The sequence below is a fragment of the Pholcus phalangioides genome, unplaced genomic scaffold (genome assembly GCF_987345545.1).
Source record: "Pholcus phalangioides strain wild (caught in Gottingen) unplaced genomic scaffold, Ppha-v1.0 ptg000014l_1, whole genome shotgun sequence".
NCBI lineage: Eukaryota > Metazoa > Arthropoda > Arachnida > Araneae > Pholcidae > Pholcus > Pholcus phalangioides.
In genome coordinates, this window is record NW_028301607.1 from 12,933,781 (window position 1) to 12,961,077 (window position 27,297).

At 38.1% G+C, this 27,297-nt stretch overlaps 1 protein-coding gene across 2 annotated transcripts in view; it reads right to left on the reverse strand.

Annotated features, from left to right (window-relative positions):
* Window positions 1-26,979, reverse strand: part of LOC149078171 (caskin-1-like) — a 325,236-nt gene extending 298,257 nt beyond the window's left edge. Inside the window, exon 1 of one of the 2 annotated variants that reach the window (XM_089241763.1) lies at window positions 26,463-26,979. In XM_089241763.1, the coding sequence (XP_089097889.1) occupies window positions 26,463-26,571 (109 nt within the window). In that variant the 5' untranslated portion in view covers window positions 26,572-26,979. The remainder of the gene's footprint in view (window positions 1-26,462) is intronic. The other variant, XM_089241762.1, reaches the window with a different exon arrangement.
* Between the last annotated feature and the right edge of the window lie 318 nt (window positions 26,980-27,297).

A 27,297-nucleotide genomic window follows, 5' to 3' on the forward strand; every position in this document is an offset into this window, starting at 1 on the left:
GGTGAAGGGAGTCATAGAGAGCTGAGAAAAAATAAAAGATTTAAAAGTGGAACATGGTTGAAAAATATTACTACTTTCAGAATTCATCAGATCCGTCCATAGAACCAGAGGCATCTTAACCCTCGAGTCTATGTGGGCATGACCCGAATCTTCATGTCTATAATGGAGGGAGGGGGACTGTGCTATGTGGGACTTTCAAAAAAATTTTGAAAATCCCATATTTACAAAATCCCCATATTTTACAAAAATTTTTTTGAAGAAAAAGGTCCAAAATAATGCTTCGACTTTTTTAGGGCATAGTGACCCTCTTTGGTATATTTGCAGATATGCTGCTATAAATTCTAAATACTTTGTGCTGCTCTCCGCCTAAAATTTAGAAACTACACGAAGAAAATTTTAAGCACCAATACCAATTTCTTAGTCGCCATAGCAACCTAGAGGCTGGAATTTGTCTTGATCACTCATTCCTCAAATCGGCCACCTTGGACTCTAGCTAACTTGGGCCCCACTCCGTAAATATGCCCCTCTCTCTTAGTCATTCTTTTGGTCACTTGCATTCTTTCATACTCTCTAGGTCACTCTTTTCATCACTACCTCACTTACACACGCTCTAGGTCACTCTAATGCTTACATACTCACTAAGTCACTCTTTTGGTCACTCACTGACCTAGCTCCTCACTCTGTAGGTCATTACTTCAATCACACCATAACTTGCACACTCTTTAGATCACTCCTGTGGTCATAGTCCCCTCAAAGCCATCAAAGATTTGAAAAAATATTCAATTTCTCGGTGTAAGAAATGGAAATATCGAAAGAAAATACTTTTATGTACCAATTTCTGTTAATTAGTATATTTTTTTAATCACCCCCAGTCAATTGGTGCGCAATTTTTGTGCACCCCCCTCCCCCAAATGTCGTTCCTGCGTACGTTCCTGGTCTCTAGGTCAACCTTTTTCTAGTCGCGAGCACTGTGCCTGTACTAATCATCAAAATAAGAGCACCATTAAGGCAAGTTTGACAGACGAATGCTTTGAGTGCAGTTTGTATAAGATGGTTATTTGGAACGTTGAACAAGTGTTCGCGAGCACAAAATCGGGCATTGAGCACTCTAGGTGCTTCAGGGGAGTACCGTGGTGCTCGCGAGCAACAGGTTGAAGATGCCTGCTCTAGATCATTCTTGTGGTCGTTTACACGCTTGTGAACACACACACTCTATTTTCCTTTTGTGTGACACGTTCTTGCACGCTGTTTATATAGGCCACTCTTTTCGTCCCTCACATGTCGCATAGTGAAGTACTCACGTGCTTCTCTAGGTCACTCTTTTCGTTGTTCACGTGTTGCACAATGTTTTGGTCTCTCTTTTCGTCACTGACATGCTTACGCACTCGTCATGTTGCGGTCGCTAACACTCCCTAGTTCACTTTTTCAATCCCCTCACTCCTTTATGTTCACTCGTTTGGTTACTCACATTCTTGCACACTTTTTTGGTCACTCATCTGCTTTCACATTCTTTCAATTATGAAAATTATCTTCATTCACTATTTTAGTAAAGATTACAAATTCAAAGAAGCTTCGTTGAAAAGTCGAAACGTCCAAAAAATACAGGAATTCCTAGAAGCAAAACGGGTCATGTGATCTAGCTTAGGGTGGTGTTTCGGGAGGTTCGATTTATTGTGTAGGTTCTTTGGATTATCCATATTTTACACAGACCTATTAATCTCATATTATTCAGCTCTTAACCCTTTGACTACTAATGGTGCATGTGCCAAAAAAAAAATCCAAATGTTAAATTTACTTCACTTGTGACCTATATTTTGTTCATTTTTACAGAAAGTTTGCCCCTTTTTTCAATTTGTAGTCGGAGGGTTAAGAGAGATGATCACCTACCTTCTGGATTAGTATCTGGCCCAGAGATCGATCTTGTTTATAAAAGTTCTTGCTTATTATAAATATGGTTATTATTAAATTCAATGCGATAAGTAGAAAGGATCTCGCTCTTGGATGAGGGTAGGGGCGGGGGGCCTTGTAACAACAGGGGAATCACGAGAAGAAAATATGGTCCAATGGAAGCCATGAAGCACTAGGTTAGTGGTTGAGAAACGCTAAGTTACAGAAAAATCCCAAACAAACAAACCACCCACGTTCAAAATAAACGAGACGTGGTTTAATTCCAATAGAAAATTCAAGCTGTACGAGAAAGAAAGAGAAACAAAACACAGAGAGACGATGTCATTCTACGTTTCTAGTTCGTTATAAGCCAAATCCCTATCTAGTTTCCAAGAAAAAAAACGCAAGAACAAGTGGAAAAGGGGAAAGAGGAAACCAGAGGCTTTCGAGGAGGCGGGCACAAAAGAGAGACAGCAGCTGTAATTGCAAAAAACAAGAGCCCCGAAAAACACAAGACATTGGACAGAACTAAAAGAGTTAGAAGGATCCTATAAAATAATACGAGACCCTCCCCACCAAACAAGGCACGCAAACACGAATCGCTGCACGCGAAAAGTGAAAATTCCATGACTCTATCATGTGTATATATACTAAGAAACATGACTCTGAGGTTCGCAACCATTAAGTCATAGTGAAATTGTTTCACACGAACCCCTACTTTCAATTTAAAACATAGGGACGATAGCCATCTTGAATAAGTAACTCAGTTTTCGTGTACATTAGAATCTGTACTATCCGGCATAATGTGGCGGAAGGGCTGGGAGGATAACAGAAAAGCCAGATGAGCCTACGTTCTATAAAAATGCTCACTTTCTACCCCTACCATACCATAAAAAACGCCATTTCAATGCCAAAAACAGCTCCTATTCGTATTTTGTGATGGCTTGGTACAGGTCAGTACTTTATACGAAAATGTATACGTAATGCAAATGTTCGTTATGTATAATATGCAGTACGTTTTCAAAATTGATTACAGAAAAAGGACGTCCAAGAATCTATAAATATCGTTATAAAAATTATGGAAATAGTTCTTGTTCATTAATTTATTGTCATTTTTCGCCTATAAATAGTCATTATCTTATGTAAAAATGAAAATTAAAGCATTCCTGTGTAAATCACGCCGCACTAGCTGAGTGTGGCGACTACTCCGATGATTTGGCGACGTCATCGCGCCAGACTAGGCCAGATAAATTTAAAAAATTGAAGGAATTGGTAAATTTGAATGCGTTTACGAAAAAAAACCATTCCCACGAAGATTTTTTTACTGTAAAAATTAGTTCAAATTTTTGTTGATAGAGTTCGCTGCATGAAAGCAAGTTATATTTCTGGATCGGAACCTTTTCTTCTGAATCCGAAACGTTCGTAAAGCTTCAGACGGCAATTCGTTACAGAGGTAAAACAACTTCACCAATACTGCTTTATCCACTATTAATGTCAACATCACAATGGAAACCTTATGTAAGTCACAGGGGACATGAACTATCAACCTGCATTTTATAGGGCATCGAAAACATTGTCAGATGTAGGCACAATCACCCGTCGTAATCAAAATTCAAAAAAAGAAAAATGCCGACCAAACGTTAAACTTGACAAATATGTGAGATGAATAGTAATAATTTTTACCATAATTATCATAACATAATTTAACAATTTGGTAAATATTACATATTCAAATGGGTATCGTTGAAAAAACGGGACAAATGTATAAAAAAATTGGGACAGTGAAAATCACAGTAATGTCCCGTGGTACGAGACTCGAGTGGTCCGTCAAAATGTTTCAGAAATTTTACTGGTCCTTATTATCAGAACGGTTGAGAAACGAACCTTTCAGCTGCGACTCCCCTCCAAACTCAGCTTCGCGACCCATGAGACTAATTTTTTTTCCTTCGAAATTAGTGAAATCAGTGACGTAATAAGGGCATTCATAACAGGACTGAAAATGTACTTGTGTACGACTCATCTAGTAAGCTCCTACAAATCAAGTCTGGGTGACTGTTATGACCGATTCCGTTTAGAGCCAGACACTGTAAATGGATTCGTACGACCCATCTTGGAAGCCCCTGCGACCCAACGACCCATGGGTTAAGAACACCTCGTCTAGAGTCTTTGATGGGAACATGGCCCCCACATAAGGAGGGCTGACAGGGCTCTAGCCCTGGGGCCCGGGATGGTTATCATCGTTTTTTTACTTTTTTACGCTATAAATTAACTACAGAAAGGGCCCGTTAAAAGTCTGACAGAGGGGCCCGCAAAAGATCCCAGCCTAGGGGCCCCGCTACAGGATGTGGGGGCCATGGATGGAACACTAAGGATGTGCTAATGCAAAATGTTACATTGAGTACAGTGGTTGGGTTTTTCTCCAACAGTTTCAGTCTAGGAACTTTCTATACAGAACATGTACATCGATTCAATGTTGTAATGATCATAAATAAATCTGCGCCAATCTTGTGTTTGGACACCAAAAGCTGTTCTACAATGAACATCTGGATGATTCTTACCCCCCCCCCTTTTCCTCTAAAAGGTAACTTATGGCAGAGGTAGCAAACCCATCTATACAGGACGCCACGAAGCTGCAGAGGGTCCATTGAAAAACAGAAATTTGAGAATTCTTTCCTCTCCCAGTTTCTAGGGTTTCTTTTCTGCAAAGGGCCCTTTCTTCCACACAAAAAATCACCGGTTGAGGGGGAGGGGGGGTTGAGTACAAAGAAAAGGAGCTTCCCAGCTGTGGATATCTTAACAAATGGTGCAGGCGGAAGAGGGATGGACATACTCTCTCTCTCACTGCACTAACAATCTATGAATGGCATCATGGATACCACATGTAGGGGAAGGAGAACTTGCAAAAAAGCCTCTGATACTGTACATATTGTGAATCCTATACGTGCTCATGATATCTGGATATAGGGCTCGGTTGGTATGGGCCAAATATGCACACGTGGCCCGCGGCACATTTACAAATCAATTAAGTTACCTGGGGCTCTGTTCTGGATCACTTAATGCCTAACGTCACATTCGTACCTCACTTAAGTGACCCACGGAACATTTTCAGGTCATTTAAATTTAAGTGACCCGCAATACATTCTCAGATCACTTAAGGGACCCGTGGCACGTTTAAAGATCACTTATGTGGCTCGCGACACGTTTTTCAAATTATTATCAAACAAATATGTGTGAGCGTACTGACATGAAAGCCCCGATGAGCTCCTGTGAATGAAATCAGGCCCGCTATACGATAGGTTCCTGCTGGCTTTTCGTTAATTTCAACAATTTGGCCAATCGGCAATAAATACAGCCAAATGGGGGGGGGGGGATCGGCCAAATCGACTATGTATTGTTTGACAGTGGTGAATGGACAGTCGTCATGTTGAGAATTTAATCTTTCGTTCACTCGCTAATTGAAACATAGCAACTCCTCATTATAGTTCGGCAGATATCAGAAAGATAACCGAATCCAACAAACATGTCTCCCGAAGGGCCACAACGGGGGGGGGGGGAAGCAAGCGGGTCTGGTACTTCAGGCGTACTAGAGGGGGCCCAAATCTCACCTTTCAACACCTCCTTCAACATTAGAAAAATGCACCAAAATGCTTGCTTGCCCCGGTCGATCAAGCATCCAGTTGTGGCCGCGTCTCCCGGGAAGTGATTATTCGAAACTTTCAAGTATTTGTTGCACTGTTCAAAATAGAAAAGAAAAATCCAAAATCCTTGAGCAATTTAATTATTGTGACCTACGGCTACCTAAAAGCCTAAGTGGCGGAGCTCTTCAAAGCGATGAGCATCCCTCTACTATGACATATAATACCCCCCCCCCCCATTACATTCATCTGGCAGCACTCTCTAAAGAGTTACGGATCGGTATCTAATACCCATAACAATCATGCGGACAGTGCTCGGAGCGTTGAGCATCTCCAAAATTGTATCCAATACCCGACAGACCAGAAACGACCCACGCTCTGTCCAGTGCCGTCTTAACGCATGGGCCCACCCGGGCCTCAAGAGAAGAGGGGCCCCACAAAAATGAGATCCGGTTGAAATTTTCTAGGATTTACCAGGTAGGACCTCCGAAAAACCACTTGGCCCGGGGGCCCATGATACTCTTAAGACGGCCTTGGCTCTGTCCCTCCCGGGATATATGTATCCAATACCCGGAACATTCATCTGCATCTGGCATCTCTAAATGGCTGAACTTCCTTACTATAGTATACCATCTAATATCCGTAACATACATTCCGCGGCACTATTCAAAGTGCTGAGAATCCCTTCTGAGGTATTTAGTACCCATAACATCAATCCGGCGGAACACTCTACTGGGTAGAGCCATGGTGTATAATAACCATAACATTCATCCGGCAGCACTTTTCAAAGGGTTGAGCATCCTTACTACAGTGCCCCCAACAACCCATAACATTCATCCGGCTGTAGTATTCCATGTTTAATTCCAGAAATGAATGATAATGAATTCAATATGCAGTGGGGGGGGGGGGGGTGGCAACACCATATTAACGCAAAACGATCCAATAAGAAAAATTTCCAAGTCAACTCACGCTCTCACGGGAGAACATGTTCATACACTGAAGAAATGTTGAAGCCGAGAAGTTCCATCAATCGCCAAGTTTTCATCGTTTCCATGCATGCGTGCTTGTACTACATGTGCATCATAGACACACACACACACATAATCAATCGGTTGTAAGCAAGCACAACGTGACGATTCCAAACCTCGCTGTTATTACAACACGACCGACGTCACGGAATCATAAAAGAAAAACGAGTGAGAACAAATTTTCCCCAGTAATGAATAGGTACTCACTTTCTTTCTCAAGAGGAAGGAAATAACAATTTTTCTCTCTATTTTTTTTGGTATAAGAAAGTATCGACGGACAACACTTCTTGACTCTCACCTCACGTACGGGTGGAAAGAACCCCCTACTTGCCATAACGCAGAAAATAGAACTCCTTGAAGCTTTTTTGGCTCGGTAAGAAGAGGTAGCCACGGGGCTTTGATATTATCCGGCAAAGTACAGTATATGGTATATATAGAGAGATATGCCGTATAATTTCCACACCCTTCTTCTCCACGTCCGAAAATGTGGATTTCGGACGATCCGAGAGAGAAAGATGTCGAGGAAAGCAGCAATTTCGTTGATTAAAGATAGTTGATTGTTACTTGCGCTATAAATCATATTTTCTTTTGTATACGTTTTCTCTCACATTCACTCTATAATTCTATCTTTTCAGCCTCCAAATCTCGTGGGAATTCCTAGGCCCTTCATTTTTCTTAGAAGATTTCAATTGTTGTATTGCAAGGGCGAATCCTGTAACACAAACGGGATTCGAAGGCCTTTCAATTTTTTTTTACAAGAAATTCTTGGAGTTCAATTCTTACAAGAAATCACAAGTTTCCATTGGAAATTCGAAGGTTGGCTAATTCCACAAGGAATTCGAAGGCTTACCAAGTTCCTACAGGAAATTCATAACCTCTCTATTTTTTTTCCGACAAGATCTTAATTGTTGTATCACGAGAGATATCCTAATACCATAGGGAAAATCGATGGCCTACTAAGTTTCCACAAAGAAAGGCTTACCAAAGCTAATTCGAAGGCTTACCTAGTGCTCAATGAGAAATTCAAAGGCTTACCAAGTTTCCACAGCAAATTCAAGGGCCTTTCATTTTTTTTTATAAGATATCAAGATTGTTGTATCACGAGGACGATTTCTACAACAAAGAGATTTCAAAGGCACACATAGTTTTCACATGGAATTTCGAAGTTTTACCAAGTTTCTGCAAGAAATGACAAGGCTACCAAGTTTCTACAGGAAATTAGAAGACTTACCAAGTTTCTACAGGGAAACTGAAAGCGTTAAGAAGTTTTTTTGAAGAAATTCGAAGCAATAACAAGTTTCTACAAGAAATTCGAAGCAGTAACAAGTTTTCCACAGAGAACTCGAAGGCTTATCAAGTTTCCACAGGAAATTACAAAAACTTTTCACACTAAGAAAAAATTTCTTTTTATACCATTAAACCGTATCAATCGTACAAACAGAATATTTGCCTCGTAGTGCGATAATTCATGTTTCCCCCCCATTACCTGCAAGATCCCAAAATATGTATAACCAGAATTTAAACACAAATACAAGGCCACAACAGGCAAAATCCAATGAGGCAGAGAAAAAAATGCCCATAACAAATATGGATGCAATTATTATACCCATCCATGTCAGCTAAAGACATATTACTTCTTTTTTTTTGGAAGAACCATCTTCAAAAAACAGATAACCGAAACATTATACCCCTTAATGGATGATAACCTGTACTCTATCACGACTGATAATATATGGACAAACCGAGTTTTATTCTTATCAAAAATATCCATTAAGCAATTTATTTATAGAGGAGAGAGAAAGAAAAAGATATTTCCTTTATAAAAAAAGCAACTCATCATCAAAGGTGTTTGCATCGACAACACTGGATCAGATATCATCTATTAAAACTTGATCCGCTTATTAATTAAGATCGTTATCTTGGATCTGCTTCCTCCATTGATGAATGGACAAGGGATATGTTGATAGGGTAAAGAAAACTTTACTCTCTTCCGGAGGGTAAACTAATTATGCCTCGAATCACTACTGTCTGTGATATGTTTGCATAATTCGGAAGCTTTGCCTACGTGTTCGCGAAATAGATGGGGTTTCCGCTCCGTGCCTTTAAGAATGACAAATATCGTTCACGTCGGAAAGATAAATACTGTACTATTTCAAATACTGTATAATCGAGCTAAACTGACTTATTCAAGCGTTGTTCCAGACCTTATTAATCCTACATTAATCGTAGTCTTGCTCTTGACAGAACATGCAAAGTGGATATACAGTCGATGCTCGTTATATAACGACCGTGTATTATTGCAACCTTTCCATTATAATGACTAGTACGATGAGTAGCGAATTTTTCCCTGTTAATGCAATGTCATTTTCCATCCAATATAACGATAAGAAAGACCAATCCAATACAACGTCTGAACTTGGTTTTTGCAGAGAAATGAGAAAAGTCCGCGTTTTGCAAAAATTGAATTTGACATGACCCTTGATTCGGTACTTAGAAGCGAGAATGTAATTGTTTATTGCATTTTCATTATTATTTTTAACGTGATGCATTTTCATTCACGTCACCACGAGCGAATACTACGGACCGATTGCGGTGTTAAGTATGGAAATGTTTGTCAACGAGGGAGGGAATAGAAAACACACTCTAGCCCCTCCTACAGTCTAGCAGCCGATACCGTACAGGAAAAAACATTTAAGTTTCGTGAAACCTTAGCTTCAGAATGAGCAAAAATAAATTTCGACGGAAAAAATTTGATAACACTATCCAAAGTGCTGATAACTATGAACTAATTTTTTTCCATGTTATGATATTGGTTCGTTCCTTGCAAAAGTGGTATATAATGCATCGTGATTCAAATAAGCGGGGTCGACTGTATATTCAAAGGGACCATACAGGACTAAAAATGCACTGAACATTGAAGGACTGGACACTAAATACGCTAGTACTTAACCGTGCACGCACCTCGTATACATCACTGAAGATACAATCAACCGCCATTTATGGACAAATTGATTTGTGATCCATTCCAACGCGAAAAAAAACATTCAGACATTCCAGAATTTCTACAACCACCCGAACGCGTTATACCATTTCAAATATCTTGGCATACGCTGAAAACTAAGAAGCAACATCCGAACAAAAAAACCTTTGAATCATTTCCAAATAAATAAAAAGTATTTATTTTGTGTATCATGCAACGTGTAGAGAAGACAAGTTAGAAATCTAATGATACCAGAGATATATAGAATGCACAAGAAGAAAAAAATGCACTAAAATAAAAAAAAATGCCTAAAATACCACAAAAACCGACCCCTCCATTAATGGGAAATAAGTACAGCTATACAGAAAAAACGAACCAAAAAAAAAAAAACACAGCGACCACTTTAACAAACTGACAAGTTTCCTCGGTGGTGCGTCATATTCAATTTAGACTGCTCTTGTGGAAAAGGCGATGTAACGCCTGATGCTGCTGGATTGAGGCCAGCCACCAAGAAAGAAAAAAAAAGTTTAAGACCTCTTTTACAAATGAATAAAAATGTGGAAAAGAAATAAAAAGAATTCGTGTGGGAAAAATAACAAATAAAATAATTGATAATATAACAGAAAACTTGAAAAGAAAAAAAAGCACAGAACAATCCATACCAATCTTGGAAATGATATTTTCTGGCCATCGGCACTTAAAAAAAACGGCCTTTTTCTTTTGCTTTTTATCTTTAGTTTCATTTCGTGATCTAATAATTGCATTAAAACATCCCGGAATGAAAACGCCGATAAAGCAGACAAGTAATGTTATTTTATTTTTCAACTGCAATTTGAAGTATCTATTCATTCCTGGTGTCACTAAGGCCGGAATTAAACTATAAAAGTTTGATAACAGTTCATTTATAAAACTTGAAAAATGCAACCAATAAGGGTATCGGTTGCATTTTACAATACAATACTTTATTACTGAAAAATGAGGAATACAGAAAAAAGGGGAGAGGAAAAAAATTAACAAGGAGCCAAATGGCCCTCACTGGCAATCACAATTTACAATTCGATATGAAACTTATAAATAAATAAAAAGATTTAATAATAATCAACAGAACATGAGTGAACAGAAAGTAAAAAGAAAACAAAAAAAAAACTAAACACAATGTAACATGATAGGTCATGGTGGCCGCAGGCCTGTGGTGATAATATTTCGATTGTAGAAAAAAAAAGGGGGAAAGTGTTAATTTAAAATGTAAAGTAGGTCCAAATGTAGTAAGGGAAAATAAGTTATCAGGTGGGAGGGAAATTCATCCTCAATTTCAATCCTCTTCAATATTATTTATTGAAAACAGGTAGCGTTTTAATTTTTTTTTAAAGCTAATAATGAAGTATTATTATTAAGAAGTTGATCGATCAGGCAAAGAGTTATAGAATTTAGGGACAAGGTATGAAAAATGTTTCTTATCTATCTATCTATCTATCTATCTATATATATAAAATTGATTTTCTGTGTGTCTGTGTGTCTGTGTGTGTGTATGTTCTCTATACAAATCTACAATTTTAGATCGATCGTCGCCAAATTTTGCATATATACCAAATGGGACCCGACTTGAACGATAGGCTACTTTAAAATTTCGTCAGACCAGGGCAAATGCCCCAAATGGGCAAAAAACTGTCCGGCAACAATGGTTTTTGGGCCTCAACAATCACTTTCCGAACGTTTACTTTGGTTACCGTGGTTCCCTAGCGATGAGTTTCAGACGCGTTTATGTCTTTACAATGGTTTGTCACTTCTTTAATGCTGCCAGTTATGTATAATAGTTTATGCCTTTATAATGGTTTGCCACATTTTCAATACTCTCAGTAATGAGGCTTTTTGAATAGACGTCATAATCATCACCATCATCGCTTTGAGGGTCAGGAAAAGGGTGATACTCATAGAAATCACTATTAAAATTGCCGATTTAACTGCATAAATACGGAAATTTAGTGGGGGGGGGGGGGTCCCTGCCACATCAATAATTTTAAAAATTAAATTGAATTCTCGATTTTTGAAATATGGAATTCACTTGGAGATACGAAGCCCAGAAAATTAAAAATATGAATAATTTGCCGGATCTACTTTTGAGTTGGATATCCATGTAATAACATTGATTTCAACTTTTTATTTATATCTTCTCAAGCATGAAAATTAAGTTCTCCGTATTGTCTTTTGATATTTATTTGCATAAATTCATATAGTTTAGGATGTTTTTAAAATTAGTTATGGGCCCCGTAAAGTGCATCGAAAAAATTCCACAGCTTTAATTAAACATTTTTGGAAGCTCAAACAGGCAGAAATAGATAACTTGAAGTTCAGGGGGAGGGAATCGAAATACCTAACACCCATAAAAAAAGTGGGGGGGGGGGGACTATTCACTTCTACGTTTCTTTAAATTTAGATTTATTTCTTTCATGAGTCGCGCAGGACGTCGCCATATTGGTTAACTTAGACACGGTTTGCATGTCCCTCAAAGAAAGAGGGAGATATCACGTGTTTCTAACAGCCTTATTGAAGAAAACCCGGGCAGCGCCGGGTATTATAGCTAGTCGTTTTATAGATTCTAGGGAGTAAATAGGTGGAGTTGATTCTCGCAGAAGAACGAAAGGTGTTCAGAGGTAAAGAATAAATGTTGTTTTTTTAATTAAAATAACTATTGATTTTGAGAAATAGAAATGTCGAAGTGGTAATATATTTAGATAATGGAAAAATTGTAGCGTGAGGGAATATAATAATCATTAGTTATATCAGTCTGATTTTTCTTTTGTGCAAAGTGATCAAATGATATAAGTTAGTAATTACTAAGATAACTCGCTACCCCAGGCAGATAGACTATAGAGTAGTTGAGAGTGAAAAAATGAGTAGTACAAAACTAAAAGAAAAGAGGAATTGACATAAAAGTTGAGGTAAAAAAATTTGTACAATTATAATATAAGTAATAACGAAGTTTGCTGTGAAGTTTTGTGACATGAGAATTCCATTTAAGGTTAGAGTCAACATAAACATCAAGATATTTGATAGAATGTACTTGTTCAATAGGATTACAATGACAATCATTAAGGGAGCAGTTAGAATCATGGAAAACAATATTAATATTATGTAGAAGGTTTATTGCGTAATGAAAAATAGATTAATATTTAGTTCTGGATACATTAATAGTTAATTTATTAGCATAAAACCAGTTGCGTGCATTAAGTCATGATTAATCATATTAGTCAACGTTTGGTCGTCTTTAGCGCTATAGATAATGACTATATCATCAGCAAATATTATTATGTTATCAACAATGTTAATGTTACAAAAGTCACTAATGAAAATGAGGAATAATAAGAGGCCAAGAACAGAGCCTTGAGGGACGTCATTAATAATTTTAATAATATTGCTATATTTATCACCACATTCAACAAATTGGTATCTATTATTAAGGTAAGATCGCAAAAGTTTAAGAGGAACGCCTCTTATACCACAGAAACTAAGTTTTTCAATCCCGATTTCATGAGAGACGCTATCGAAAGCTTTTCTAATATCTAAGAAAATAGCAACTGTTTTGTAAGATTTATCAAAATTAGTATAGACAGTTGAAGTAAAATCTAGAAGAGCAGATTCTGTGCTTTTGTTAGGTAGAAATCCATGTTGTTTGGAGGAGAAAAAGTTAGATTTAAGTAAAAAAGGGAACAATCGAGATTTTATTATGGTTTCAAACAGCTTGGAAACAGAATTAAGGATTGAAATAGGTCTGTAGTTATTGAGGTCGTTAGAATCACCGGATTTATAAATTGGAATAACTGATGCAATTTTCAAAATATCCGGGAAAACACCTTGTGAAATGCAAGAATTGATAACAGTAGACAGAGTGGAGACTGTGCAAAAAAGGGAGAATTTTTGAAATAGAAGAGTTAAGAATACCAGAGGAAGCAAAAGTAGGTAATTTTCGAATAATTTGAAGGATTTCGTAAGGGTTAGTAGAAGAGAAAAAAATATAATTTGGATTACACAAGAAAAAACTTGAAATCAAAAGGTATAACACAATTAGAACGAGATATATTTATAAAATGTGAATTAAAATTATTAGCTAGTAGAGAGAGGTTTGTGTTACTGAAGGCAATTTCGATTGTTTATCTTTAGTACCTGATAATTTATTGATAAATTTCCATTTCGTATCTGGGTTATTACATCTGCTAAATTGCTGAGAATAATCATTTTGTTTGGCAATTTTAACTTTTAATTTAACATGGGAAACTGCACTTTTGTATGCAGATAAGATCAAATGGATATTTTTTTGGATTTTAAATACAGCTTTTGCTTGATTTTAATCAGTTCATAAAGATCTCTCGTAAACCATATATTAGGAGAATCCTACGCGAATTGACCAAGTGACAACGGGAATGATTATTAACAATTGTTTCAAGGGACAGAATAAAATCATCAAATGCCTTGCCCGGGTCATTTGATCGAGAATTAAAACTATGGTTAGAAAGATAGGAAGAAATAGCTGTATAATCGATTAATTTCACAGTAGGTGGAGAATTTAAAGCAGCCCCTCAATCTAGGACAGTGATTCCCAACTTGGGCGTTAACGCCCCCCCCCCCCCGGGGGCGATGGAATGTTTCAGGGGGCGATAGAAGCTAAGGGTTTAATATAGTATCCTATGGGTTAAATTGCGTTGGGGGGCGATGGGAGAAAACAATTTCTGAAGAAGGGGGCGATGGGACAAAAAAGGTTGGGAAACTATGATCTAGGAGATGAAAATATGAACTGGCAATTTGCTCGAATGTAACCGATAACTTTATTGATTGAATTTCTAAAGTTTTATAAATGAGCTTTTATGAAATTTTTATAGTAGATTACACTATCAACGTTTTATATAAAAGCTCTTTTATAAAACTTATAAAATCCAACCAATAAGCGTATCGGTTACTTTCGATCAAATGCAACCGATGATCTTATTGGTTGTTTTTTTCCAAATTTTGAAAAGAACTTTTATCAAACTTTTATAGTGTAATCAATAGCCTAAATCAATTTTTATTCCAAGTTATGGGGGGGGGGGGGGGAATTCACTCGATGAATTTGATTTTACGGAATTTACGAGTCTTTAGCACATACATGCTCAACCCGTGGCCCTCGGAGTTATCTGATGTGGCCCGCGACAATGGAACCTTATCTCGCAAAATGAACTAAGCACCAAGATAACTGGAGTGACCCTCCGTGCAGTTCCACATCACTTATGTGTAACCGCGACGCATGTCCAGATCACTTGAGGCTGTCTTTCGCGACTTCCAGACCCTTGACACGTCACATCAGGCCGTGAGTGAGAGAGAGATTCGCAGTTTCATTTCTTCCACTGATTTCCCGTTAGTGACGTGTATGGCAAGGCCTTTCACTTAAAAAAAAATTACCTGGCCGCGGGCTTCCAAAGAAGCGACTGATTTAAAACCGTGACGTATTCACGGTTTAGCCGAGTCCCCTCACCGTGGAGTTTCGAATCCCTTAAATAGATCACTCAAGTGACCCACGGCGTATTTACACATGCATTTAGTAACCCGCGGCATATTTATAGGTCATTTGAGTGACTCACGGCACATTTCCAGATTACTTAAGGGGCCAGCGTCATATTTACAGATTCTTTGCGGGTAAGTATCCCTTACAGTAACCTGCGACACTGTTCCAAAGCACTTAATCGGCCCGTAGAGCAGTTCATACCGCTGAAGTAACCCGCGGCAAATTCCCGTGACCTGCGGCATAAGTACAGATCCCTTGAGTAACCCGCGACACAGCCCCGAGAGCACTTAAGTGGCCCATGGGGGCAGTTCCATATCGCTTAAATTACCCGGGGCACATTTCCAGATAATCCAAGCAGGAAACGATACATTTGCACAGTTTCGGAGCATTTAAGAGGCCCTCGGTGTAGTTCCACATCACTTATGTTACTCGCGGCACAGCTCCAGATCATTCAAGCGTAACGTGGCACATTTTCAGATCACTTAAGTGGCCTGCGACGCATTTTCAAACCCCAATGAAGTGGCCCGCACTCTCCTAAAGGTTGAGCATTGAGAACAGGAAAACTTAAAGAAATAATAACAACAATAAGGGATCATTAAAGTTTTACGTCAGCTGAACTACGTCAGCAGCTCCCCCCCCCCATCGGGGGGGGGTTCGGATTTGCTGACTTTTGATGACAGGGGGGGGGGGGGGGTTTGAAGGTTGCTTACGTCATCAACCACCCCTTTTTGAAGATATGAAATATTCTAAGCTGCTGACGAAATTTTGCTAACGGGGGGGGGGGGGGGGTCAAAAATGGCTGAAAATCTGCTTATGTAATACTTGAATGGCCCCTAAAAAACCCCCCAGAAAAATACACCCTAATCTTGGAAACGATACTTTCTGGTAATTGACACATGAAAAATGGCGTTTTTTTTGTTTTTTTTTTTGCTTTTTATCTTGCAATTATTAGATCACAGAATAATGCTATTAAAACATGTCGAAATGAAAACGCCGATAAAACAGTAATTTCCTTTCCGTTTTCCACTGCAATTTGACGTTTCAATTCATTCCTTAGTGTCGTCGTCACTAAATCAATTTTTATTCCAAGTCTCGGAGGGAAATTCGTGAATTCCATTCTCACGGAATTTACAAGCCTTCGGGGAAATTTCCGTGAATTGTTCATTTCAAAATGCCTCTTAATGGAATTGTTTTCGGGAATGAAATCTCTGATTCAATCGTGTGATACTGCAAAGTGAATTTTATTCGAAATGTCAACTCCCGTGGCCCTCGGAGTTATCTGATGCGACTTTCAAACCCAATTCCGTAGAAATCAACTGCTAAGCCACCCGTGCACCTCGCGCACATTCCTCTGCGGAACTTCTAACGAATTGATGCCATGTTGGAATCTGCGTGTACGTGTAGTCTCAACCTGGTGTGAAGTTTGTTTCTGTGTAATGCTTGTTATGCGTAGTGCCGCCATCAATAATCTATAGAAATGAACTAAGCGGTACATTCATAGATCACCTAAGAGGCCGTTCAAGTATTACGTAAGCAAATTTGTATCCATTTTTGACCCCCCCCCCCACCTTGTCAGCGAGGTTTCGTCATCAGCTCTGCCCCTCTGAATCCTAACGCATATTGGTGGGATCAGAGATGTACACTCAAAATTTAATAAATTCATTGCGACCCACCTTCTAAGACATGTAATGATAAATCGCATAAAGACCCTTGGCCCGCGGACCAAATATGACCCTGGGGGGGGGGGGGGGGGGGGTATCTGATGCGGCCTGCCCTCCTCAAACTTAATTTTGTAAAAATGAACTAAGCGGCACATTTACAGATCGCTTAAGTGTCCCGTGGTACAATCCTAGAGCATTTCAGAGACCCGTGGCACATTTTCAGATCACTTAAATGACCCGGGACACAATTCCAGAACACTTAAGCGATCCGTGACACATTTAGAGATCCCTTGAGTGACATGTGACGTAGTTTTAGAGCAATTAAGTGGCCCCCAGTGCGGTTCTACATCACTCAAGTTACCCGCGGCACATTCTCAGATTATTTAAGTGATGCGTGGCACAGTTCCAGAGCACTTAAGCGGCCCGGACACATTTCCAGATCACTTGGATCCGCGAAAAATTTAGATCACTGAAGTGGCTCTGTAGGACACTTATCCGCGGTACACTTCCGGTCCCTCTCAAGGGGATCAGCGGCACATTCACAAATCACTTAAATGACCCCCGTCACGGTTTCAGGTCACTTAAGGGACCCGCGGCACATTTACATATTAGTGGAGTGACCTCGCGGGGCAGTTTCAAATCACTCAAGTGGCCCGCGGCACATTTTCAGACCGTTTAAGGTACCAGCGGAATACTGACAAATCACTTAAATGGCCACCAGCACATTCACAAAACGTATGAGTGGACTCGCATCACAATGACCTGGGTTCTAATCCCAACGGCGATACGGTCTCTGGTCTTCAACAGTCAGCAACCTCAGGAGAGTGGGTTTGGTGACAGATCCGCACGGTACATTTCCGCACATGGGAGAAATTTGGTGACACTTTCGCATAACATGGGTGGGCTCTTCTCTTTGCCTTTCTTTTTTCTTCTCTACCATAAATGGCCTGAAGTAATGGGAGAGGACTGTATCTGTATGAAATTGCGCCACTGAAATCACCTACGTCTTACATGAATATTAGTGATTAAAAATATGGTATATTATCGTAAGGTTGCTTTAGGGGAAATTTAAATTCCGTGAATTGTTCATTTTAAAATGTCTGTTAATGGAAATAACTCTGATTTAATCGCGAAGTGAATTTTATATTCGAAATGTTCCCGTACCTGAGTCTCAAAAATTCCTGACACCTCGCAATGAAAATATTTTCCCACTCCGTCATGTGTCAGCGACCTTTTCTCTCTTCCACTCGGATACTAATCCCTAAGACAAACTTCGGTCTGGTGAAATCAACAGAGTAGGGTTCATTCGAGTCTTTGGCAAACACACTCAGTTTTATGACTTTAAGTAGCTTTGCTAGTGCTGGAGAGAAAAAAGCTCTACGGGACTATATATTGCTAGTTTCTCTCTGCTGTCTCGTAAACATAAAAATGAATTTTCGACCAAAAAAACAATGAAATGACTATCATTTTAGGTTATAATCTAGTGACTTTTTCTTCGAAGAATGTACTGCATTGAGTCATTCGATTTCCATATTATATTAAGCGAATGTTGAATTTTGGAGGGAAAAATAATTAATAAAGATTTTATTGTACAGGGTGTTTCAAAAAAGATTCATCCGATTTAAAAAAAAATAATAATAATCATAACTATTCAGCTTTTAATCCGTTTTGATCGAATAATGTATAGGTAGAAAGAAGGAAATCTCGAGTTTCACGCACTTGCCGACAGGTGGCGCTAACGTTCTTCCTTCGGGCGCCACTTCTGTGTTTGTGATGATTGGCTTTTTCCCAGTTGGGAAAACGATTCGGATGACTTCATTTTCCAGTAGGACGGGGCACTTCCACACTGGAGCTTGGACGTTCGAGAATTTTTGAATAATCGCATTCCTAAACGATGGATCGGCCGTACGGGACCTGACGATTCAGTTAAACATCACTGGCTTCCAATATCACCTGACTTCAAAATTTGCGATTTCTTCTTGTGGGGGTTTATAAAAGACTACGTTTATATGTGCCTCCCCTTCCAGTTACATTAGCTTTTCACTTTACTTTGTGTGACCCAACCCCTAAGGGTTAGGTGGGCTTATATCTCTTATGGGACAGAGCCTGGGTCATATCTGGCATAACAGTTACATTAGCCGAACTGAAGACAAGCATAACAGCAGCAGTGGATGGAAACATGCTCGCAAACGCTTGGGACGAATTTGACTATCGTATAGACATATGACGTGCATACCAAGGTGGACATATTGAGCACCTTTAATTTGGTTTGTAAAAAAACTTTATGATTAGCTATTTAATATAAAATTAATCGTAATTGTCTATGTTCAATATTTTTCGTAATATACACATTTCAGATCGGGCGATACTTTTTGAAGCACCCTGTATTTTATTTATAAGTTTTATATATGCAATAGGCTACGTGTTTTTGAGTGACTTAAAACAGTGCCCTCTTAATGCATGGGCCCGGAGGGCCTCTGAAGAAAAAGGGGCCTCACAATAAGAACTGCTTGAAATTTTCGAGAATTCGTCGGCAAGGGCCTCAAAAAAATCCCTTATCCCGGGGGCCCAAGATGCTCCTAAGACGGCCCTGATTTTAAAATACTGTACTTTCTAAAATTGTTGGAAAAGAAAATAGTACTTAAAATTCCGAAAACATGAAATTTTCTGTAATAAGAAAGTATTGCATGTAGCCTACTCGTGTATATAACGTCGATAATGGTGAGGATTTCAGAATTGGATGACGTCACTCTCCGCTATCCATGACGCGGACATGAATCCAGGAAAGAAAGAAAATTCAACTGCCCAACCCGCGAGGAATCGAACCCTCGTCCTCTCACCCGCCTCTGGACCATGAATATTAAGCAGGGTTGGACAGTTTCTTCGGAAGTGGGAAAAAACCGGCGGGAAGAAATTAGTTTTCATTCAATAATTTATCATATAAGTTGGAATTTATGCTTTAGAATCTATCTACAGTTTAGATAGATTATAACAAATGTATATTTTCTATAACATTAAGTAAATTTAATTTCACTAACTTAATTATTCTTTGCAGAGTTAAGCAGTTTGTTCCGCCTGGATGAAACTGTGCTGCAATAAACCAATTCAGCTTCTTCCCAGCAAAAGAAACTAGTCTTCCTTTTGTATTCATCATTTACACTTATAATGTGAAACTTGTCAGTCTTTTGATCAAGGTCACATGTTTAGCTGAATTTTTTCATTGGAAATGGATAAATTTTATTGGAAGTTTTAAAATTCATTTATCTAATTTCAGTCTAATTGACACAAAAATTAGTTTTAACTTCTTTAAGTCACAAAACAATTTAAAAAAACTAAACATTATTTTCATTTATTAAACGGCACTGATCTTTCGTATTATTGCAAAAAGAAAATCTCATCTTATTTTTAAAGGTCATTAGAAAACACATACATTATTACAAATAATAACAATTTACAATATCGGAAAAATATTATCAAAAACCTAATTTTTTTTTTCAGTGCAACGCAACACTCAAAAGCAAAAGCTTTTTAGCTGTTGTATGCTGTAATCGATTTCTCAGCTTATAAAGAATGAATGTAAAAGATGAGAAAATTCTTTGGAGTCCTACAGAACTTGAAGGAGTGCTTAAAAGCATTTCGACACATCTACAAAATTCTTTAAAATTGCACGATTTTATGAAGTGTCCGAATTCATCCGACGTAGGATTTGCGCTCTGTGCGGAGTTATTGGGTGTACGATTTTTCTGATGCATCTGAAGTCATATCGGGTACGTTTTGTGGCATGTCTAAAGACATTCAAAGTGTAATTCGTGAAGTGCCCGAAGTTATTCGATGCACGGTTCATGATGTGTCTGAAGGTTTTGATCTACGATTTGCGTCTGAAGTAATTTCTTGTACGATTTCTGACGTGTCTTAACTCATTCGATGCATAATTTATGATGCATCTGAAGTTACTATATGTATGGTTTGTGAAGTGCCTGAATTCATTCGAAGTATGATTTGTAATGCATTTTAACTTATTCATTGTACGATTTGTAATGCGCCAGAAGTTATTGTGCGATTAGCGCCTGAATCGATTTGCCATGAGTCCGAAGCTAAATTATTCCTTATACATTCGTGATGAGTCTGGAGTTCTTGAAGAATTATGTACCGATTTCGAAATCACTAGCGATACAAACAAGAAAAAATGTCGCAAAAAAAATCATTTGTCATTCAATTTATTCTATAAAAAAAACATTTGAAATTATAGGAAAAAGTTACGCCTCACTTCCTACACATTATCATCATTTTTCAAGTGATCATCGCTAGGACTTCATTTCATCGGAATTACCTCAGAGAAGAAATCAAAATGCTTCCTTGTGTTCACAGTCATCGAATCACACAAAGCCAAGATTCTACTCGAGAGTTAGCGTTAAGGAAACAAAACTAATTAATTTCCTCGACCCTAATTCGAAGTGACATTTATCGCAGGCAAATAAACGTGAATTTGATCTGACGATACGAAAACTTTAACGACACACATAAATTATCTTGTCATTAACTCTCAACAAATCCTCCAAGATAAGTGACAAAGGAGGCCGCAACTTATCAACCATTTCAAAAACAGAAATCTAAATTTTCTTACTGCCCATTCCTATATTGATGCCTTTGCAACACAACAGTAGTCATCTTATCCATTGTTTTCACGATTACGCGCCATGCGCTCGGAGAAACGAAATACGATGAATTCACCAGATATTGAGCTCATTTATACGAGCGACTCCACCTCCTAAGGACATATGAACAATTCCATCGAATAAACGACAAGATACAAGCGATTTGAGATCAGCGATACTGCCATCAAATCCTATCAGAGACTCCTTTGCACAAGATGGGGGGAAGAGACTAGAAGGGCATTACGACGATAAATTCTTTATGGCCCGCGGTAAATAAATGTCAACATCATTGTCATTATTGTCACGGCCGAGATGGATATAATATCAATCATTACGACGACGAGACGAGAGAAAGACAAGACAGAAAATGATGTCAAAGCCATTAATCACCCGATTTGAGATGGGAGAGAAGAAAGAAATAATGTGATGATAAATGCTATGATTTAAACCAGGAGTGCTATGAATAACGAATGATAAAAATGTCGTTGTTTTTTTATTGGTGGAGTTTCGTAATAATATAGGTTGGAGGAAAGGAGATTCTCTCTCTCTCTCTCTTCGATACTTTCCGTGTTTTTCCTCTACGGGATTCCACACTCTAATCGAAGACATTCAATTCCATCATAACGGCAGTCATCCCAGTTTAAGGTGAATAGGTCTGTGTGCAGAGGCGGATTTAACGGCGGGCGTACCAGGCGCGCGCTCGGGACCCCGACTTCTAAAGGGCCCCGAAAAACTCAAACTTCACACTTTTTCTAATTTAAGGGACTCAATATTCTCTTTTGCGCCCGGGGCCTCGACCGACATTAATCCGCCACTGCCTGTGTGTGATACCAAATCAGTGTGTCAAGAAATTTTAAAGTGCAACCAAAGTTCCTAGAAGAGATCGCGCCACGATATTTTTATTCCCGAGGTAGCCACGAATCTGTAAAGTTTAGATCTTAATGTTTTATAAATAACATCTTTTGCATCAAAAATTTGTATATTCTTGAATTTTTTTAATTTTATCTAATAATTTTGATTGTTTTTTTCAATAATAAGGGAAAAAACGGAGCTAAGAATGAAATTTACGTTTATATATACAGGGGGTCCCATAAAATCGTAACTAATTTAAAAATTCATAAAATTGAAGGAATCTGTATATTTTAGTGAGTTATTCTCACGAAGGGGGATTTTTTTTTTTTTTTTTGGAACAGAAAAAGAAATGTAGTCTTTTTGGTCTATTTCTTCCATCTTGATCTGGCCTTTTTTTTCGGCCATTTAATCGTAAAAAATGCCCATCTAGATTTTTTTTCCTAGTCTTTTTCAAAAAAATTTCCCGTGGTGGTAGTAGTTCCAGTGGCCGGAACCTGGTCCGTCCGGCAAAGAACAGAGAACTGAGGGTCTAACCAGAAATACTAAAGTAGGAGCCGGTCGGCAATGTGGAGACATGGCCAAAAGCACACAGCGCTGAATGAGGCTTCTGTTCGCGTGGCAACGAAATCTATAGCTGTATTGTGATTTTTGTAAATTTGTTGCTGATGCGAAAAAAAAAGAAGAAATTTCTCTTTGTAATTGCTATTATGAATTTTTTTTCTTTCTTTTTTGCTATTTTATTTATTTCTATGCTATTTTAAATTTTTGTTATTCGTAACAATTTTTTTTTAATGTGTCTTATTGCATGTAATACATTTGTAATTTACGTATGCATAATAAAGCACCCGACACCACTCATCCCGGCAATTGCTAAAATAAACAATTGCCGGTAGAGCCAGGGCGGTGCACGATGTGAAATGCTAACTAGTAGTCTATTATTAAACTGCGTGAAAATACCGGAATGTCCCGGGAAGCGCATGACCATCTAAATAACACTGAAATAAATTCTGGTTGTTTAAAGAAAGGTTTCTAGTTGTTTTTGATAAAGAATCTAGTCTGGAAACTTTTTTGACCATTTGCAACACTGCTAAAAACTCAAACGAAATGGACAAAAGAAAAAAAGACCCAAGAAAAAAAACATGAGAAAACGATCAACCAATTCCCACCAAAAATGAGAAGACAATGAAGTGTGGGATAAAAAAGCAAGTAGTAATAAGGAAAAAGCAAAAAGAGATAAAAAGAGGCAACTAAATTCACGGTCTGAAGAAACTGGGATATTTCCGAGGCGTGACTCAATTTCTTTCCCATCTAAAAACGTTTGCAACAAATAAGAAAGATGTTGAGAGAGAGAATAAATGGAAGAAAAAAAAATATCGGAAAAAAATACTGGAAACAGGAGGAAATTGCTCAAAACAAATCACACACACACACACCAACCCGAAAAACAAAACGAGAAACGAAGGTAATGGCTGGGATGATGTTGATCACACGCCCGGATTAAAGGAAAGAAAAATATATCTCAGCACTGTATAGTAATAAAGAACAGTGAACCTGCTGCAAATGACCTTGAGGAATAACTCCAATGCACGTTCTGTAATAACCTGCTTTCTTTTTTTTTTTAGGAGAAATAAATAATTGACAAATGTTTATAAACGAATGATTCTCAGTAGAAATCGATCACGCGTGTGCATTCCCAGGTGGGCAGGTGAAACTTTGGCTTTTAAAGCTTGTTGCGTGCTTTTCAAAACGACGGAATGTGATGTCAGGTTTGCGCACGATGGTCATGCAAAAAAAAAATGCAGCTTGCGGAATAGATACTTTTTTTTTGACGCGTTTGACTTGATGCACGATTGGGATTTGGCAATGAAATATCTCCTTTTTGATGCATTAAATGCATTTTAATGCTTTGTTTAATTTACCTTTGCATCAACACAACGGGTTTTTAATGAATTCTTTATGAATTTAGATGACAACAATAGATTATGGAGCAGTGCTGGAGACGAGAACTTCTCAAACATATTCTAGATCAAGAATGGTCTGTGGTGGTATTGGTGGAATCACAAAAAATTGACACATTGTGAAGTCAAAAAAATGTTTCGAAATATAATGGAGTCAAAAATTGTTGTGTTGTTTTTTTGAAATATTGTGGAGTCAAATAAAAGATTTTTGAAACATAGTGGAGTCAACAATGCCCTAAAGCAGAATATGATGAAATCTTTTGACATACGCAGGGCCGTCTTAAGAGTATCATGGGCCCCCGGGCCAATTGATTTTTCTGGGGCCCTACCAAACAAATTATCGAAATTTTCAATCAGATCTCATTTTTGTGAGGCCCCTTTTCGCTTGAGGTGCCCGCGGTGGGCCCATGCCTTAAGACGGCACTGGACGTACGTCGTCAATCTGGAAGAATTTCAAGAAAAGTGCAGAGAACTACTTATTTATGGGGATTTTTGCCGCAGAACATCTCCACTCAGACGAGGATGTTTTGCAGAACAATAAAACACTCTGCTTTGGACCAACAATTGAGAACAAAACAATTATTAGATTCTGCAATAGTTCTTGAGGAATAGTATAGTCAACAGTGATTGTTGAACAATAGTTGAATCAAGAGTGGTTCTTGAAAAATAGTGAAGGCTAGAATAGGGTCCCTTGTGAAATATAAGTCACAGAAGTCACCAATGGTCTTCGATAAATAGTAGTCTCGAGAAATAATTGGCTGATTGTTGATTCAATTATTCAACAAAAACCATTGTATAATGGTTTTAGGGAAATAGTGAAATCAACAATGGTTCTTGAGAATGTGGAACTATGTATGCATTGTTATTTTATTAATTGCAGTAGTGAGTAGCAAATTAATTTTCATATACGTAATGATGTAACAATCGGATTATTAGAATCCGGTTTGATCCCAAACATTGTTTCTCGAGAATCATTATTGACAACACTATTCTTCAAGAATCACTGATTATTCCTCGTGAACCATTGTTGTGACTACATTCTTTCTCAAGAAACCACTGTTGACTCCATTTTTTATCCAGAACTATTTAGAAGTTGTTCTCCTCCCGCGCATTGTTAAAAAAACATAGTTCGGCATTTTTTAACCTCTTTACGATCAAGGGCATCCAAACACCAGTGGAATAAACTCAAAGTAGTTATCTGCGTTTTCTTTCCTCTTTATAGCGAAGCTTTATAGTAACCCTATTATCTACGGAAGTTTTTGCTCTTTTCTTTCCCTCCTTTCTATACTCTTGTTAGACTTTTTCCCCCACACATGTAATGTATCTTTCAACAATATACATGTAAGAGCGAAAGAGAACACGTAGGGTGACAGTGAAAAGAGGACCCTAAAAAAATTTATCTACCTTATCCATTATAATTTTTCCCTTTTATATTTTTTTCTTCCACCCCCCCCCCCTTCGTTTTTCTAACGTGCGATAAGGTTAGGACAAGGTTACCAGATTTATCGCCAATTCGTTTAATAGAGATAATCCAAATTTCTTACGGAAAACTTGTACGTAAGCTGTTTTAAGACGATTCTCAGAAATTAAAAAATAAATTATATCATACACCAATGCTCCAAAATGACGCTCTGGAGTGGTTCGCTTCCGTAATGAAGAATAACAATGTTTCAATCCAAAACATTGTCATGTTTCGTAACAATGCTAATCTTCGTCGAACAATGTTTCTGTTAAAAACAATGCCGTATCATCTCGTAACAATACTGCTTCCCTTCAACATTTCCCCCTAAACAATGTTTCCGTCCTATACAATGCCGTATCTCATGCCACTACTTAACACTGTTTCCGGTCAAAACAATGCACATGATTACACGATTAGCTCTCAGATCATCATTTGCAAAATATGTAAAGCCTCTCCTAAATGGTCTAATTTTACATAGTACGGAATAATGCCCCCTTCCACCAATAATTCACCTCTATTCAACGGCGACCTCGGAGAAGATGAATCCAGGAGCATTGTCTTATAACAATGCTTATTGCAATCAACAATGTTTCCATCCAAAACAATGCATGTAATTAGCTGTTATACCGCAAGCTGCTTTACCGCAACCTTTCTTTAATGTATCAATTTTATATGGAACAAAATTTCCCCCCAAAATTTCATCTGTATCGAAGGCCGGTTTTCCTAGAGGAACGGAGTTTGGCACTTTTTAAAAAGGATTTAATGAATTTTCGAAATTAAGTCAATTTCCTATTAAGGGAAAACTACTCACTTGGCTTAGACGACTTATACTTCGCCAACAGGCGGGCCACATCACGTAAATCCTCGGCTTTAATCGCAGTTAATAGATCCTGGTCTTTCCCCATAGCGGATGACAACATAGCTTGATTATCAATAATATTATTTAATAGCAATTATAATTATTTTGAAGGAAGACACTTTTCACACACACCAACACACACTCGATGAAAACGCTTCAGATGCAACACATTTTTTTTTTTAATCTTTTCCCCTCGTCTCTTCTCAGGCGTTGAACTCATACACGGACAACTTTTTTTTTCCTTCCAAGTTCACGAGAAAATTCCAAGAAACACACACATTTGTAAGGGAAAAATTTAAATTTCAGTGAAAAATATCGAATTGAATTTCTAGGGCATCGGAGAAGCCGCGGGTTCATCAACAAACAAACTCTCGGTATTAATAACAACAACACAAACACATAAACACACAATGAAAAAATCCACGACAGCGCGTACAGACGCTCTCAACGGCAACTCTAAACCTGTAATAATCAAAAACAGCGAGAGTTCATGGATAGTGGAGAAACCGTGAGATGGCGCTGGTGTCGCGGGCTCGTCCGACCAATCAGAGAGTGGCTTGTTGATTAAAAAATATGAGGTCGTCTTTTTTTTTGTTTCTCCTTCCACCATCTTTTATTCTTTTCCCCCTTTGTATATAAATGCACGTTTTTATTATACAGGAAACATCAAACAGGTTTTTTTGTGTGTGTGTGTGTGTGTAATAAAAACTTTCTTTTTCTTGTATTATTATTATTAAAGTATCTGAGGACAATGGGTAGGTTCCAGTAGCAAAGAATTCTTCAACGA